The 17,702-nt window shown below is 43.3% G+C and overlaps 1 protein-coding gene across 5 annotated transcripts in view; it reads right to left on the reverse strand.

Moving 5' to 3' along the window:
- Window positions 1-5,280: 5,280 nt before the first annotated feature.
- Window positions 5,281-17,702, reverse strand: part of CSDE1 (cold shock domain containing E1) — a 54,468-nt gene continuing 42,046 nt past the window's right edge. For 3 of the 5 annotated variants that reach the window (XM_077294977.1, XM_077294976.1, XM_077294975.1), the window contains 13 exons: window positions 17,454-17,579; window positions 17,104-17,316; window positions 15,083-15,223; window positions 14,695-14,859; window positions 11,844-11,951; window positions 11,288-11,463; window positions 11,097-11,209; window positions 10,841-10,960; window positions 10,028-10,114; window positions 8,821-8,999; window positions 7,930-8,093; window positions 7,470-7,602; window positions 5,281-6,756 (listed from right to left, as the gene is read on the reverse strand). In XM_077294977.1, coding sequence (XP_077151092.1) covers window positions 6,709-6,756; window positions 7,470-7,602; window positions 7,930-8,093; window positions 8,821-8,999; window positions 10,028-10,114; window positions 10,841-10,960; window positions 11,097-11,209; window positions 11,288-11,463; window positions 11,844-11,951; window positions 14,695-14,859; window positions 15,083-15,223; window positions 17,104-17,316; window positions 17,454-17,579 — 1,773 coding nt within the window. In that variant the 3' untranslated portion in view covers window positions 5,281-6,708. The remainder of the gene's footprint in view (window positions 6,757-7,469; window positions 7,603-7,929; window positions 8,094-8,820; window positions 9,000-10,027; window positions 10,115-10,840; window positions 10,961-11,096; window positions 11,210-11,287; window positions 11,464-11,843; window positions 11,952-14,694; window positions 14,860-15,082; window positions 15,224-17,103; window positions 17,317-17,453; window positions 17,580-17,702) is intronic. The other 2 variants (XM_077294979.1, XM_077294978.1) reach the window with 1 other exon arrangement.

Genomic DNA, 17,702 nt, shown 5'->3' on the forward strand with positions numbered 1-17,702 from the left:
CTCCTGGAAGATATCCTCGTTGAGTTCCCACTCTGTTGGGCACACCCACCTTCTGCTCAGATAGTCTGCTATCACATTCTGAGAGCCCTCCAGGTGAGTTGCAGATACGGATAGGACCGAATCTTCTGCCCAGCAGAATATTCTTCCCGCCAGATCCTGGAGCGGACGGTGTCTTGGGCCCCCTTGATGTTTCAGGAATGAAAGAGTTGTCACATTGTCGGATAGTATCCTGACATGACGATTTGCGAGAGTGTGTCGGTTTCTTCTCAAGGCCTCCCAGACGGCATACAGCTCCTTGAAGTTGGAGGAGCTGTGATTGACGTGTGCTGGCCACCTGCCTTGTAGAATTTTGCCCTTTAGATCGGTTCCCCAGCCCCACGCGCTGGCATCCGTAGTGATCACTACATAAGGGGAAGTAGACCATAGCACTCTGACTCTTAGGTTCTCTGGCTGTGTCCACCAATGGAGAGACCTTCGTACTGGATTCGTTAGCTTCAAGGTACTGTCCAGTGAAGACTGGCGGCTATCCCAATTGGAGAGAATCAGTCTCTGCAGAGGTCTTGAATGTGACTGTGCCCATCTGACACATGGTATACAAGCCGTCATTAGACCTAACACTCATGGCCATCCTTATGGAAACTCTGTGTTCTAGTAGGTGCCTGATCTGGATTGCCTCCAGCTTGTCTGCGGGTAATAGGGATATTCTGCATCTGGAGTCTAGACACACTCCCAAGATCTTCCTGTGTTCCGGAATCAGGTCGGACTTCTGCCAGTTTATGACCCAGCCTAACTGTTCCATTACTGATATTGTCTGGCTTCTGTGAACTGATAGTGTCTCTGGCGATTTTGCCACGAGGAGAAAGTAGTCGAGATATGGAACTATTATGATACCCTGGTTTCTCAGGAAGGCGACATTCTCCAAAACCAGCTTTGTGAATATACGGGACGCTGAGGCAAGCCCGAAAGGAAGGCATTGAAACTGGTAGTGACAGGTTCGGGACGGCAGAGCTACAGTAAACCCCAGAAGCCTTTGAGATGAGGGATGGACAGGGACCTGATAATAGGCACTCTTCAGGTCAAGAGTGCACATTACAGCATCCCGATCTATGAGGCGAATTGCTGATCGTATGGATTCCATACGGAACCTTTTGTACCTGACCCAGGCGTTCAAAGGTTTTAGATTTATTATCGTGCGGGAGTCACCGGACAGTTTTGTGATGGAGAATAGGGAAGAGTAGTGTCCCTGGCCTACCTCTAATGGAGGGACCGGAATTATGACTGCCGAAGAGAGCATGTCTTGCAAGTCTACCAGCATGGCAGAGTCCTGAGTGACAACGGTAGGAGCGATGTATCTTTCTGGAGGAGGGGAGTAGAGCTCAATGCTGTATCCCTCTGCCACGTCTCGGAGGACCCACTGATTCTGAGTGATCTGGGCCCAGTTTTCTGTAAAGTGGCGAAGCCTCCCCCCCGATATATGTGGCGTCATTTTGTTTTGGATCTAGAGGATGGGCTGAAGAAGTTCCTGTTCTTATTGCCCTGGCTACGGGAACCCCTGTAGGATCCTCTATTGGACCTACCCCCTCTGAAATCATAGTTTCCTGAAGGGGAATCCTCTCCGAAAGGACGGAGACTTTTTAGGTTTGTCCTCTGGAAACCCCTTCTTTTTCTCAGAGGCAGATTCTAGAATAGTATCTAGAGAAGGCTAAAATACTCTTGACCCTGAAAAGGGGATTGAGCAGAGCTTGGTCTTGGAAGCATTATCTCCTGACCAGGATCTTAACCAAACCGCCCTTCTAGCCGCGTTAGATATAGAGCCGCTTCTGGCTGAAAATCTAACTGACTCCGCCGTCATATCAGATAGAAACACCATGGCTGATTTAATTATGGGAAGGGAACTCAAAATGTCAGACCTCGGGGTTTTATTGGACAGATGCTCTTCCAACTGCCCCATCCATAGGTACATAGATCTGGCCACCGAAGTGGCGGCTATGTTAGTCTTAATTAAGGCCGCAGAAGATTCCCAGGCCCTTTTAAGAAGTATGTCAGCCTTCCTGTCCATAGGATCGCGCAAGTTGGATGAGTCCTCAAAGGGACTGCCAGTCTTTTTGTCGACCTTTGCCACCGGAACATCTATCTTAGGTATTTCTTCCCATAGCTTGACTTCTTCAGGGTCGAATGGTAAGAGACCCTTAAAGTCACGAGACAATACCAGCCGGCGTTCCGCCTCCTTCCACTCTTCCAGTATCATAGCTTTAATATGTTCGCTAACGGGAAAAACTGTCTGTCTACGTGACAGTCCCCCAAAACATCAGGTCCTGTCTGGACTGCGGCTTGGATGTCTCCTCTATCTGCATCGTGCTTCTCACTGCCTGGACGAGTTCGTTCGTCTCCTCAGCCTGGAAGAGATATTTTCTATGGTGGTCTTGGCTCCCCTGAGGGGAGCTCCCCCTCTTCTTCTGAGACTGAGTCCTCTGGATCGGACCTGTCCTCAGAACTATACTCCGGCTCTCTGGTCTCGCTCCTGTCTGGCTATCTTGCGGCCAGGGATGGGGCTGGACTGCCCTGAAAGGCTGGACACAGAAGCCTGGACCTCTTCCCGGATTAGGGATCTCATTTCTGAGAGTAGTAAAGATTGTTCGTCCCTCTCAACCTTAGATGTGCAAGATGCACACAAGGGCTTGCCGTGGGAGTCCTGGAGTTTCATGTGGCATATGGGACAGATTTTGCAGAGACCTTGCCGGGTTTTTTTTTTTTTTTTTTAGCAGGAGCGGGGAGGGGGGGGGGGGGGGGGGGGACAGCGGGGGTTCCCTTATCCTAAATGACATAAGATAGGGAGTAAATAGGATAGGCCTGCATTTTCAGATGTGCAGGGAGGGTAGTCTGCGCTATGCGCACTTACCCCTCCATCGTCGGGCATGCCTCCTTCCATGGCCCCTTTGCGGCGGCAGTCAGAAGGCCCCAGTGACTCCAGATGCTGGGTAGGAGCGCCCGTACTGCTATGCGTTCCAACGCTGGAGCGCACGCACTTCCCCGCTTTTACGACGTCACCCGAAGTGACGATTACCGGATGTGGAGATACCGGAAGTGACGCGGTTCACTCGGAGTTCCGGAAGTCGCTCGGCAAGACGAGACACTGCGCTGGATGCCGCGACTCCCTGCAGCATGGAACCGCATCCCCAGCCGAGAGCCTCCCACCGGGAGGAGCGGCTGCAACCAGGAGCCTCGTCCTGCTCCTGGTCTTTGGAGCAGAGGGACTCCCCACCCGGGGAGTTTCAACCCTGAGCCTCTTGACAGGGGGAAGGGTATTGGCACGCTGCACGATCCCCCTGAGCTCCGGTAAGCCTGACCAGCTTCTCGTGCGTCCCTCCTTGCAGGGACAGGAAAAACACTGAGGATTTGGGGGTGGGACATGACCTTTAAACTCTCGTGTGTTTCCTGTCCCAGCAAGGGGGAGGAGGACGTCCTCCATGGTGCTGTCAGGAGGGACGTCCTGGAAAATGAACATTTAACTTTTTAGTCACAAAAATGATCTTTTTGCAACAATTTTTTTATTTTCCCAAGGGTAAAAAGAAACTGGACCCCAAAAGTTATTGTACAATTTATCCTAAGTACGCCGATACCCCATATGTGGGGGGGAACCACTGTTTGGGCGCCCGACAGGGCTCGGAAGGGTAGGAGCGCCATTTGACTTTTTCAATGAAAAATTTGCTCAAATCTTTAGCGGACACCATGTCGCGTTTGGAGAGCCCCTATGTGCCTAAACATTGGAGCTCCCCCACAAGTGACCCCATTTTGGAAACTAGACCTCCTATGGAACTAATCTAGATGTGCGGTGACCACTTTAAACCCCCAAGTGCTTCACAGAAGTTTATAACGCAGAGCCGTAAAAATAAAAAATCAGTTTTCTTTCCTCAAAAATTATGTTTTAGCAAGCAATTTTTTATTTTCACAAGGGTAACAGGAGAAATTGGACCCCAATAGTTGTTGCCCAGTTTGTCCTGAGTATGCTGGTACCCCATATGTGGGGGTAATCCACTGTTTCGGCGCACGTCAGGGCTCGGAAGGGAGGGAGCACCATTTGACTTTTTGAACGCAAGATTGGCTGGAATCAATGGTGGCGCTATATTGCGCTTGGAGACCCCTGATGTGCCTAAACAGTGGAAACCCCTCAATTCTAACTCCAACACTAACGCCAACACACCCCTAACCCTAATCCCAACTCTAGCTATAACCCTAATCACAACCCTAACACCAACACACCCCAAACCCTAATCCCAACCCTAATCCTAACCACAACACACCCCTAACCACAAGCCTAATCTTAACCCTTTTCCAACCCTAGCCCTAATTCCAACCCCAACCCTAAGGCTATGTGTCCACGTTGTGGATTCGTGTGAGATTTTTCCGCACCATTTTTGAAAAATCCGCAAGTAAAAGGCACTGCATTTTACCTGCAGATTTACCGCGGATTTCCAGTGTTTTTTGTGCGGATTTCACCTGCGGATTCCTATTGAGGAACAGGTGTAAAACGCTGCGGAATCCGCACAAAGAATTGACACGCTGCGGAAAATACAACGCAGCGTATGCGCGCAGTATTTTCCGCACCATGGTCACAGCGGATTTGGTTTTCCATAGGTTTACAACGGCCAATCCGCTGCGGATCCGCAGCCAAATCTGCACCGTGTGCACATAGCCTAATTCTAACCCTAACCCTAGTTCTAACCCTAATTCTAACCCTAGTGGAAAAATAAAAGTAAATATATTTTCTTTATTTTATTATTGTCCCTACCTATGGGGGTGATAAAAGGGGGGGGTCATTTACTATTTCTTTTATTTTGATCACTGTGATCCCACCTTTTGGGGGTGGGAGGGGAGCAGAGCACAGGACGGAGGACTGGGGAGGAGCTCGGTGGCGAGGGGCAGATCAGGGTTTCCAGCCATGGCCGATGATATTGCAGCATCGGTCATGGCTGGATTGTAATATTTCACCAGTTTTCATAGGTGAAATATTACAAATCGCTCTGATTGGCTGCTTCACTTTCAACAGCCAATCAGAGCGATCGTAGCCACGGGGGGGTTGGGGGGTGAACCCTGCAGATCAGGTGAAATTGGAGTTAACCCTTTCACCCGATCTGCAGGGACGCGATCCCTCCATGGCGCCACATAGGCGTCACAGTTCGGGAAGGGGTTAAAGATTTTATAGATGGATAAATCGATAAAATGAGAATTAACATTTTCAGCTCAAAACTTGGTCACCAAAAGGAAGACATTATTTCAAAATTAATTGGTAAAACTTTATTCTATTTTTCAATTTCATTTTTTGCCATTAAACAGAAAAAAAAAAAAAATATCAGAGCCAAGTTTTGTTTTTACAAATGTAAGAAGTCTTCAGCATAAGTAACCAGAAATGAAAAAGAGCAGTGAAGGGAAAAGCTTTATATATTTATAAAAAAAAATAAAAAAAAAAAAAAAAAAAGAAGAGAAGAAAGAAAAAGGAAGAAGGAACAAATGCCAATAACTTCCATCAACCCAGAGGAAAAAAAGAAAAAAAGAAAAAAAAAAAAAAAAAAAGTTCTTGATCTTCCTGGTTAACACTTAGGAAATAAATTACCTAACAGGCAAGGAGAAAAAAAAAAAATCAAAAGTAAAAAAAGACTACCCATGGTTGAGTGAGCAGCCTGCTTCAGGTAGTGGAAGGTAAAAAAAAAAAAAAAAAAAGGTACCAAGTTTGTATTTACCTTGATGCATACAGCAATGCAATTATTAACCGTATAATGAGTAGTTCCTGTAGACTTTTAGGAACGAAGGATATAAAAAAAAGAAAGAAAAAAAAGAATAGAAATTAACCACACAGTTCAGGCACATTTTCTTCCTTTTGAATTTCTACATTTTGTAGCTGCTGTGTCTTAGCAGCAAGAACACAAGAAAACAAAACAAACTGTGCGTTTTCAATTTTTTTTTTTTTTTAACCTTCACACTGATGGCACATGTCACCTCTGCGGATATCTGCATTTCCAAAGTCACTTGCTTACAAAAAAAAAAAAAAAAAAACACAAAGAAAAAAAATAAAATGCTTTTAGAATCTAACCGCTTTCGTTCATACATTTGAATTAAAATATTCAAATCTGATATATATATAAAAAAAAAAAACATTTGGCTGTCACTAGATGGAGAAAATGAGTGGCTGAATAGAACATATTCCACCATTACTATGTGGTCCTCTGACGGATGGGAAGAGAAAATAAAATCAAATCAAAGTTTGCAACTATCGGAGGTAGAATATATCCTAAACAGTATCAGGTACAAAGCTTTGAAGGGTAAAGTCATGAATTATTCTATTTGATAAGAAAGGGGAAGATGGGCATGGGTGAGGGAAAAAAAAAAAATGTTACTTTAAAGATGCAAAACTCAAATCAAGCTTCTTAAGACAAAAAAAAAAAAAAAAAACACAAAGGCTCCATCTTAACTCCTCACTTGCAAATGTGCATAATTTAAAAAGGATTTGTTCTGGATTTTCCCGACGAGTGCAAGATGGAATTTTTTATTTATTTATTTATTTTTTTAAAACGGATGTAACTAACAGAACACATTTTCTTGGGGGTGCAAATAGATTTTGCTCTTCAAAAACATCCCTCGATTTGATCACACTTTTAGGTAATGTGCTTTTTACCAGATGGGGAAAAACCAAAAGCAAGAAAATAAAGCAAATTAGTCGATGACACCAGCTTGACGGATCTTTCGCTCTATGTCGAATCCCTGTGAGACAAATGAGGAAAGCAATTAGGGGAAAAAAAAAAAAAACATCTTTATATTCAACTTTATTACATACCTGGAGTTTCAATACATTTTAATATCTTTGCTGCTTTTTTATGTAGAGACTAAATCCCTTAGATTTTGAAAATTGGCAGCTTTTCTGTAGTTCTGCATTTTAATATTTAACACTAGATTAGGCTTTGAACTAATATCATCACTTTCAAAAAGGATATTCAGAACTTACAGTGAGTTCAAAGGCGGGCAACTAGATTACTACAAGAGACGGAAGGTTGGAAACTGGGTTTGTTTAGCTTATAAATGAGATCTCCTGTGAAGCGTCTTTTTTTTCTATGTATAAATATGTATGGTCAGTACAGGAGGTTTGGCACATGACCGATTCCTCCCAAAGACCATACTAAGGACCAGGGGGCACTCATTACGGGTGGAAGAAAGGAGATTCTGGCAGCCAAACAGGAAAGGGTTCTTTACAGTTAGAGCAGTCAGACTGTGGAATGCCGACCACAAGAGGTAGTAATGGCAGACACTAACAGCTTTTAAAAAAAAAACTATAGAAACAGTGGGTTAAAAATAATTTAGTGATCAGAAAAAAAAAAAAAAAAAATGGTGTAGAAACCTTTTTTCAACCCATGTAACTGGCTTTTACAGTTACAATTGTCCTTCGGATCTTAATTTATGTAGCAAACAAATAAACTTACTTTTGTGTTATCTGGGCCTCTTGGCTGACGCACGACCATGAGACGAGGAGCACTGGCATCATCCAATGTTATACTCTTCAGACGACTCACTAATCTATCTGGGCGAGGAGCTGCCACCAGCTCGGGGCCTTTACTGCAAGAGGATGACAAAATATTCAAGTGTTTAACTGTTTTAAGTGACTTGAGGCCAACGTTTTAATGACACCCAAATCGACATGTTGGAGAAATTCTAAACTATGTTATTCAGACCTTGAGATGTCACCCAGTGAATGCCAACACTGCTCCCCTCCCCCAACCCAACTGACATTTGTACAGACCCTTTGATTTAAAGATTAACTTTGGGGGTTATAACCATTGTCAGATAACTTGTATAGGTGCACCCCCCAGGTATATCTAGCCTTCTTGAATCCTTGTACACCATCACTTAAACATGTAGGACTCATGATGAGTCATCATTTACCTGATCAGTGTAACATTACAACCACTGCATTTCCCAGTTCTCTGATTTAGAATAACGGAGAACTCCACCTCGTCCCCAGCCTGCAGCTCCACTCCATCTTGTATCTCTTTTACATGGAAAAAGAGTTTCTTGCTGTCACCAATTTCATAGTTAATGAACCCAAACTAAGAAAACAAAAATAGAAGTGATAGAAAAAAGTCAAAATTGCATTAACGCATCACACTCCTGCATTAAAAAAAAAAGAAAACGTGGAAGTCAAAGATGACAAAAATGCTAGCATTTCTATTACCCCCTCCCCTGTAAATGGGCAGCCTTTGCAGGGACGGTCCTCTGTCACTTTGATTGGTTTAGTTATTTTAATTGTACCTTATGCATTAACAGTACCCTGGTATTAAAGGCATAATAAAATAATGATTTCTTACTCCTCACCAGAGAATTAAGCTCAAGCCGTTAAGACCATACATGTGTAAAACGGTAAGGGCTAGCCCTGATGGGGCAGAATATTTTCCACCACAAGGCAGATATAGCAAGATCTGCAAAGAATAATGTAGTGTTTTGAAATCAACCACATGTAAAATGGTGGCTTCCACAGGATGCTGATGGAGTTTTCAAACCATCATCCAGCGATTTGAGTACTGTGCAGTGATCTGTGGCAAGTTTGCCTGCGCTACTTTAAGACAGTAGTGGTACAAGTTTGATATACATGATGGCTGCAATCAACAGCCACAGGTCTTAAATTGTAGATGTCAATTAAGTAAAATTCTGTGCAGCCCAGCGGTAACCAAAATGAATGTCTGTCTAAAGAGCTGTTTTAAATTGTTGAAGAGCCATCAATATTATAGACTACACTATTACGCGAGCTTATGGAGGAGAAAAAAAAAGGATATTCACCTGATCTTTAACACACTCAACAGTACCCCGGCGGAGGGGCTCAATGTTGCAGGCCATGGTCTGCCCATTCTGGCTTAGAACACAGAGCTGGAACTTGACGGTTTCACCTTTCTGTAGACAATCGGCTTTATTTACCATTCCCACGATGCCAAAGGGAAAAAGGCGTCCTTTCATGCTAGCTGAGACAATATAAAAAAGGTCAGCATCTGTACAATATTTTAGTAGGCAGCCAACAATTGCCATTGTTGCGAGTCCCACAACACAGTTCGGCATAAACGGGGTTGGTCCACTACTTGGCACTGGCTATCCTGGGGATCGCAGAACATGGTTATGTCTCGATATCCCTCGGACCAATCCGCTGGCTTCACTCTCCCCGACCTTGCAAGTAACACATTCATCCTTAGGAAGGATGTCCGTAGGCGGGGAGAGTGAAGTCAGCTCCGATTATCCAAAGGGATCACATGACAATGTTACACAAGCCCCAGGAAAGACTGAGCAGTCACCACTGGAACAGAGCCAGAGGAAGGTAGCTATCATTTTACAAGGAAAAAGGGGAGGGGGAGGAGGATGAGGTGCCAGGGACAAGGTGCGACACGGACCATACTTTTATTGAATAAAATTAAACACACATACAATATAATCAAAGCAGATGTCCAAAATGCAGGTGCAAAGACAATGTTGCACCTTGGTCCTGGCACTTTTTTCATATACTTCATATGTGCCTCATAGGAACCTTAACTATATAGTAAAATATAAACTTGGGCTATTTGAGATTTATTTGATTTTACTTTACAAGAGGAAAGGCGACTTGAGAATAGGTTGTTCAAGTAGTAACTCCTTTTATGATTTAATTTGATGAGCACATACCCATCTAATTTTTTGTTTCATTAACTATTATATTAATGGAAGGAATGTGTAATAGATGGGGCAGGACGCAGATTTGTGCCCTCCAATAACCACACTTTTTCCCCACAAGTATTTTAATTAGACATTTTATTAAACTCATTGACGCTCACTGTACTAATACTTAAATACTAAGACTTTAATGCCAAAGTCATTAAAAAGGTGCTGTCCCAAAAGAATAATATGTTCTTATTTACTTGACTGTTCCTGCAAATCCCCAAAAGCCACCAGGTTTGCTTGCCTTTGGGGTGCCAGAACTGATACCTTCATGGGTTAGGGGAGCACAGGCAGAAGGAAGACTGACCTTGCTTGTTGGTTTCAGTGCTGGCTTCAGCTTCTGCTTCCTCAGCTTGTTCAGGAGTCTCTTCTGCTATCTTTTGTTTGTCCACTACTATAAATCGAAGAAAAAAAAAAATAATAATAATAAATTTATTACATGAATAGATGAACCCCATTAACCAGAAAGACTATAACCTTTACTTAGAAAGGCTGCTAATTAGACTTCATTTACATTTGCCTAATAAGATAGGGAGTGATTTATAGACATGGAACACTATTGTTCTTCATGCTGTAGAGTTCATGTGAATTTCCATTTTCCTTCAATATTACAGATTACACACATTATTAATAATATTATTAATTTACATAGCGCCATTTATTCCATGGCGCTTTACATGTGAAAAGGGGCATATATAGACAAGCACAACATACATAAGCAATACAAGGCATACACAAATACAGGAGGAAGGAGGACCCTGCCTGCGAGGACTCACAGTCTACAGGGGATGGGTGAGGATACACTAGGAGAGGGTAGAGCTGGTCGTGCGGCGGTGGACTTCAGAATCTGGACTTTTAAGGCATATAATTGAACAATAAAGTATGTATATGGCAATGCATAGAACTTAAAGAGTTTTTGGCATGCAGAAAGACTTCTACAAAACCGGTATGGGCATAATTTCTTTAAAAAAAGAATAAAAAAAAAAATTTCCTCTGTATTAGGGGCTAAGTAAATGGAACTAAATCAAGTTACAAGTGTGAATGAGACTTTACTACTATAAGTCAGAAAGAATATACGGCTTCAGAACGCAAACAAGGAAAAGCTGTAACGGATACTTACCCTCTTCTAGAAGTTCTATCATACCCTGGTATTCAGTCTGTGTTGGATCTACACTTCGTAAGGGTCGGACTACTTTACCCCAGTACACTATTGGATCAACTTCATCAGTTGACCCGTTAACTAATGATAACAAAGAGAAAAGATATTAGACCACTCCTGGACAACAGTAATGCCTACAAGAGCAAGTTATTTTTTAGTCCTATCTATACATTGGTAGACAGCCAGAACAGCATGAAGAATCCAGATCCAGTCTTACCTTGGTGGACCTTGGTGACCCTTTCTGCACTGATCTTGTTTCCTTTTCCTTTGGACAAGCAGTACTCCACCCTATCTCCTAGCTCAAGCTTATCCACATCTCCAGAATACTCACTACAAATAAAAGAAATGCAAGCTTTATAGTGTTCAAGTGGACATTTTAGCACTGTAAGCCTTCCGGGTAAGAATTACCTGTAGTGAAAGAAGATTTCTTTATCGTGATTTGCAGTCTCAATGAATCCAAAGTTATCTTTTAGTGTGGCCACGTAACCATGAAACCTTTTACTGCTGGAACTCCGGCCGAGAACTTTCATGGTAACTGCGCTCTGCTGACCGGTCCTTTTTGTTTCACAAATGCTGAACTCTACCTGAAGAAAGAAAACCTGATGTGAAAAACTAGTCCAGATATTCCACAATGTTCCTTTTAATCTGCACAGAAATGCCACCATTAGATTATTCCTCAGTGCTTAATTTGAAGGGTTAAATGGCCAAGGATGAAGTTTTCTTTATAATGCTCCTCCCCGATTTGGCACCCCTACAGCGCGATACATTTTTACAGCAGAACTTCACAGTTGGATGGCGAAAATTACTGTCCCTTCAAATCCCCAAATAATCAGCCATTCGGGAGTGTGGGGGTTAATTTATACAACATGCACCAAGACTGTCTCATTATGAAGAAGCAGGGGGAGTTTAGCGCATCACTATTAAACATCTGTATGACAGCAGCAAAACGCTTTGAGAAACTTACCTTGTCTCCAACTTGCGGAGGAGGGGACCCTTCCAGATCTTTCAGGTGATAAGACACAGTAAGTCTTATACCACAGTCTTCATACGAGATGATCCCTTCCTCCCCTTCCTATGGAAGTAAAACACATTGCATTTATACATGAACCATGAATAAAGTTTTGCAGAACAAGTAAAACTATAGATTACTTGTTAGTCTGCTCCATTCCACAATAAAAACGTACTTCCTTAACAGCCCCTGAAACGCTTATTGTGTCACACAATGGGTTTTTCCACCGGCATTTTTAGCGTTGATGACCTGTATTCAATCTAGTCCAAACCAGCGTCATAAGCGGAGAACGTGTCACGATTACTACACGAGGGACAGGCAATAGTTATACGACTTATCAGGAGGGTGAAGGACCCAGGATCTGGACACATTTTGGTACGTTACTTTAATCCCAAATAATACCATACATTATGGCCGCCATTAACAAACAATATAGTCATTTTCTCCAGTGTGGTCACAGTCTAGCAAGCATGGTCGTCTGTCTAATGAAGACAAGTTGTTGACTGCAGAACACTGGTTCAGACATTTCCCACCAGCAGGAAAAATTGCATAGATGCCTTTTACAACAAATAGCTGCTCATGTAATGCACCGACGAGCTGGCAATTAGAAGGGACACTGAGCAGGAGACCCCACGTGGGATACCAGGACAGCGGTTGTCTTTACGACATAACCCCTTCACTTTGGGGTCTGCACGGCTCCTGTGGGACGCATGGTACCATAACCTCAAATTACAGTCAGCTACTACAAGTATGCACAGGTCATGGAACGCCGGAGCTTTGTGATATTAGTAGAGATCTCCTGAAAGATTTCCATGCAGTGAATACATTATATGCGGAGATAACCCATCAGACGCACAGGCCTTCGCTTCACATCAGTCTCCATTCACTTGAGTTATGGAAAACTGGATACAACACTAGGCAGCTCCAAAATATTTTATAGGGCCTCACTTATCAAGAGAGTCTAGAAGAAAAACCTATCTTGTACCCACACCAACCAACCAGAGATCAGCTTTTTTTTCTTTAAGCTGCTTTAGTAAAACGAGAATTGTGACGTGATTGGTTATTACATGCAACGCAGTTTTTGGTCTAGACACTCCATTGCGCTAACAGTTGTGAAACGGTCATGCTGTGAAAATGGGATCATCATCACCCTTTACAAGGGGGGAGCGGGATTTAAACATGCACCAAATTCTTGAGCTAGCCGTAATTAAGCATAGTAACCTTACGGCCGGCCACTTGTAGAAACTTCAGGTCACAAACCAATGAGAATGTGCCAAGTCAGTAAAATATGGGGTTCAGTTACTTTGTGAATTGGACTGTACCAATAATAGTAGTAGATTGGTGGGGTCCAGAGCACCCACCACTGATCTGACAAAAATAGGTAGTACCCAACAGCTAATAAGGTGCTCTTTAAAAAGGTGAACGGTCTCAAACATTACAGCTAAGGGTGGTCATACACAAGATGTCCGCCAAACATGAAGATTTTTGGAGGATGTGCCAACTAACACTTGTCCATAAATGCCTGTTTATTAATACAAAGTAGAGGTCGGGGGGATTGGTTGACCTAAAGTTACTAGGGCATATTCAAGTAAAAGATCTGACAATTTTGTAATTTTAAAAAGGATAACATCAGCAGACCATGCTGAACAAGTCACGGGCAGCATGGATCAGAGCCTGGCTGTGATTGCGGCCACATATACTTTTCTCTGAAACTCGCCAGTATATCCAAGAAAACAGTGGGAAGACCTGGCTAGAGACCCCAGCCAGAGACTGGACAAGTGTGACACTGCCCACGGCTGGCTTTCCCTGGCACTGCTAGAGGCGATTGACTGGTCTCTCCATATACACACTAATGCGCGCTTAAACACAGTCACTTGCAGAAACTTGCTACATATTAAAGGGAACCTGTCACCCCCAAAATCGAAGATAAGCTAAGCCCACCGGCATCAGGGTCTTATCTACAGCATTCTAGAATGCTGTAGATAAGCCTCCGATGTATCCATGTATCCTGAAAGATGAGAAAAAGGTTAGATTATACTCACTCAGGGGCGGTCCCCGCTGCGGTCCGGTCTGAGGCCCCCCATCTTCATAGGATGACGTCCTCTTCTTGTCTTAACTCTGCGGCTCCAAGGCACTTTGTCTACCCTGTTGAGGGCAGAGCAAAGAACTGCAGTGCGCAGGCGCCGGACCTCTCTGACCTTTCCCGGCGCCTGCGCACTGCAGTACTTTGCTCTGCCCTCAACAGGGAAGACAAGGTACGCCTGCACCGGAGCCGCAGAGTGAAGACAAGGAGAGGACGTCATCATAAGAAGATGGGCGTCGCGGTCCGGGTCCTCCCATCGGACCAGAACAGAACCAGGACCGCGCCTGAGTGAGTATAATCTAACCTTTTTCTCATCTTTCAGGATACAATCGGGGGCATTCTGTAGATAAGCCCCTGATGCCGGTGGGCTTACCTCATCTTCAATTTTGGGGGTGACAGGTTCCCTTAAAGGTTTTATGATCTTGGCTCAGGTAGTATAAGGGCACATCACAAATGTTATGCAAGACCACCGGTCACACCATGCTAAATCAACTTACCTTTTCTTTTTTCTATGACAAAAAAAATAAGATGACTATTAGCTGGAGTGATTTGACACAGAATAGACTATTGGCCCTTAATTATAGAACTATTGCCTTCAATCTCATGGATTATCGGGCAATCAAAGCATAAGGGGCTGATTAAAAAGGTGTCCAATTTGGTAAGAAAAATGTCAACCATGGTTTACTGATGAATAAAGAAAAAGGGAATCCAAACCAAAATTACCTTTTCCTTTCCTTTGTTTGGGCTGGAGGACTTGGCAGAGGCAGCAGTGGCTTCTTTTTCTATGATGCCAACGAAGCGATGATCGGACTGGGTGTGGAATGAGACGGTGCCTTTGGGGAGCTTTTTAATTCTGATAGCATGATTTCTCTGGGCAGAAAGCATGTCCTGTAAAACAGTTTCACTGGTTACAATTAGTAACATTTTCACCGGAGCTGAACGTGTTCCAACTAAAAAACCTCAGTCCAAGGCTTACAAGTTAAAGCACTAATTTATGTCCAACAAAGGTTTAAGGACAAAAAAAAAACAACAACAAAAAAAAAAAATATATCTTCTAAATTTCAGGACTCTGGAGGATGAAAACAGGATTGGGGGGAAAACATCTACTTACAGGGACAACAGTAAACTCCACTTCATCTGAAATATGAAGCTGGTTTCCATCCAGGACTTCACTGAAGTGAAAGAACATTCTTGCGTCCCGATCAACGCATTTTATAAAACCAAACCCATCCCTCATTGCCGCAATCACACCCTGTGAAAGGGAAACGGCGACATCAATGCAAGTCACCAGGTTCTCAGCCTACAGCTACATTGTCTACCTGGCCCTAACGCCCATGGCCCTTACGTGCTGTACATTAATAAAAAATAGCCACAGGAAATACTGCAAATACTCGGGAGTGGGAAGGGGGGGGGGGGGTAATAAAGAAAAACAAAACCACACAATCTGGCCTCAGCTCCTTTGCAAATCAATGTTTTAAGAGTTTAAAAAGAGAAAAATCCCTGTCACATTTCTGCCAATTTTCACTAATCTCCATTTAGTGGGTTAGCTAGACTTTGCAAAGTTGGGGAAAAGGACTGCAAAAAAAAAAAAAAAAAGTCAGACTACACAGTAATTTGTGCAGCTGGCTATCAGACTCCCGGGTCTGCGTCAAAGCTAAACATTTTGCAAAATCATTCATTTAAAAGCACTAGAACAAAAGAACTATTGCAGAGGTGGATAGACTAAAAAGGAGGTAAAAAAAGAAAGTCACCAGCCAGAAACCCTGGAACTTGGTTGTATCTTAAAGGACTATTCCAAATGTGAAGCAAGCATTAGTATAAACCACTTACCAACTTACAGACATTAGGAGGTTTTGTGCCAATGTCCTCCTCGGAGAAACAACACCCCTTCTCGGTATAGGTAATTTTTTTTTTCCCTGGTCCACAGCATGGCTGCTGAAGGAAGAGCACGAGATAAAGCCCAACAACAACCTCCACTAAACACAGCACAGCTCAGGACGATGGTGCTGGGAATGAAGTAGGATTAATCAAGATCAAACGGTATACAATCTTCAGCTTTATTTTTACACCATTACACATCCTCACATGCATCGTCAGTCCATAGAGAACACTGATGCATTTGTGGTGCACCAGCAGCGTGTTGATGTTCCTATCTATGGACTAACGATATATGTGAAGAGGTTTTAATCATGAAAAAATAAAGCCACATTTTTTTATACTGTTGATCTTGATTTGTTACGTCCTTCAGAGGAATTATACAAATGCAGTGACCGGACTCTTCCCAAGCTATTGCTGTGCTACTGACTGGCAATGGCTGAGGTCACATGCCCCTCCGTCAGTGGCCTCCAGTCAATAGCACTATGCACAGCACTAGCTTACCAACTCATGCAGTGTTCAGTGGAGGTTGTTGATGGGGTTTAACAGCGACCACTCCTTTGGCTGCCATGTTGTGGGTCCACAGTACCATGTGGATAGACTCCATTAAATAAGTGGAGCTTCTCAGAGGCAGATTGTGGAAATTAATGCGTTTTAACCGAGAGGGACTTGTCACCTGCAGGTAAAGAGTGTTTAAATCCTGTGTAGCCGACTTACTGGATCAGTGGCTAAAGGGAGAAACTGATGGTATTCTCTCTGCAGCAGCTCTCAGTCAGTCATTGGGGCGGTGCAGGAAGTGGTTACAGCTACTGCTCACTAGACTGAGTGCGGTGGTAATCACTCCCCAGCAATGACAGACAGGCAGCGCTGTACACACATAGGCTACAGAGCAGGCTATCAGTGTGCAGGGGAAGGATCAGCGAGCCGCTTAGTGAGCAGTGACTAATCACTTCCTGCACCGCCCTGATGACTGCAAGAGAGGGGGGCCGGCAGGATACACGTTCATTGACTAAACAGGGTTTAAACGCCATGAACCTGCAGATTACTCAAATATATCTGCAGGTAAATAGCGTTTTTTTGGAGGTAACAGGTTCCCTTTAAGTGGCTTATAATGCCGTTTCCAACACATTTGGCAAAAGAATGGTAAAGTGGCCAATCCCTATTAAGCCTTTTCTAACATATTACTTACAAAATTCTCTGTCACTTGATTTTAAAAACACAGCCAAATCATGCAGACTGCTTGTAGTTAATACTAACCATTTCTCTGGACTCATCCGTAAACTCGAAGGTATCTAGAAGAACTTCAATATTTGTGGCACGTTCCAATTTGTCCCGACGATCTGTAGAAATGTTGAATCGTACATGGTCGCCTTCAAGCAGGGTCACCTTGGATTTTGTATCTTTGTCTCCAAAAGGAAGTTCTTTAGGAATCACAAAGTCAACTTTTATACGTCCTGGTAAAGGATCATTCTAGGAAATCAAAACCGAATGTAGAAGAGAAATTAAAACAAATGCACTCTGATATTTTACTGCACAAAGTAACACAAGGGTACAAAGAACTTGCAGTAATTAGGCCTTAAATCGATTTCCAAAAGACCTATCCTCACCTGGTTTTTATTGGGTACTTTAGGGATAACTTTGGTAACCACACCTTCAAAGTGTTCTATGCTGATATCTTCAAAAATAACAGTTCCTGGAGCCAAGAGCCTCACATCAGTTGCAACCTCCTTACCCTGCAAAGTAAAGCTCAAATAACTTAGTGAGTGATGAGTTATTTGGGGTGTCAAAATAGCAAGCCCTAGGGGGTGGAGGGGAAACAACTTTAGAACAAGGCCAAAAACAGCTTTACACTTCAC

The sequence above is a fragment of the Ranitomeya variabilis genome, chromosome 3 (assembly GCF_051348905.1).
Source record: "Ranitomeya variabilis isolate aRanVar5 chromosome 3, aRanVar5.hap1, whole genome shotgun sequence".
Classification (NCBI taxonomy): Eukaryota; Metazoa; Chordata; class Amphibia; order Anura; family Dendrobatidae; genus Ranitomeya; species Ranitomeya variabilis.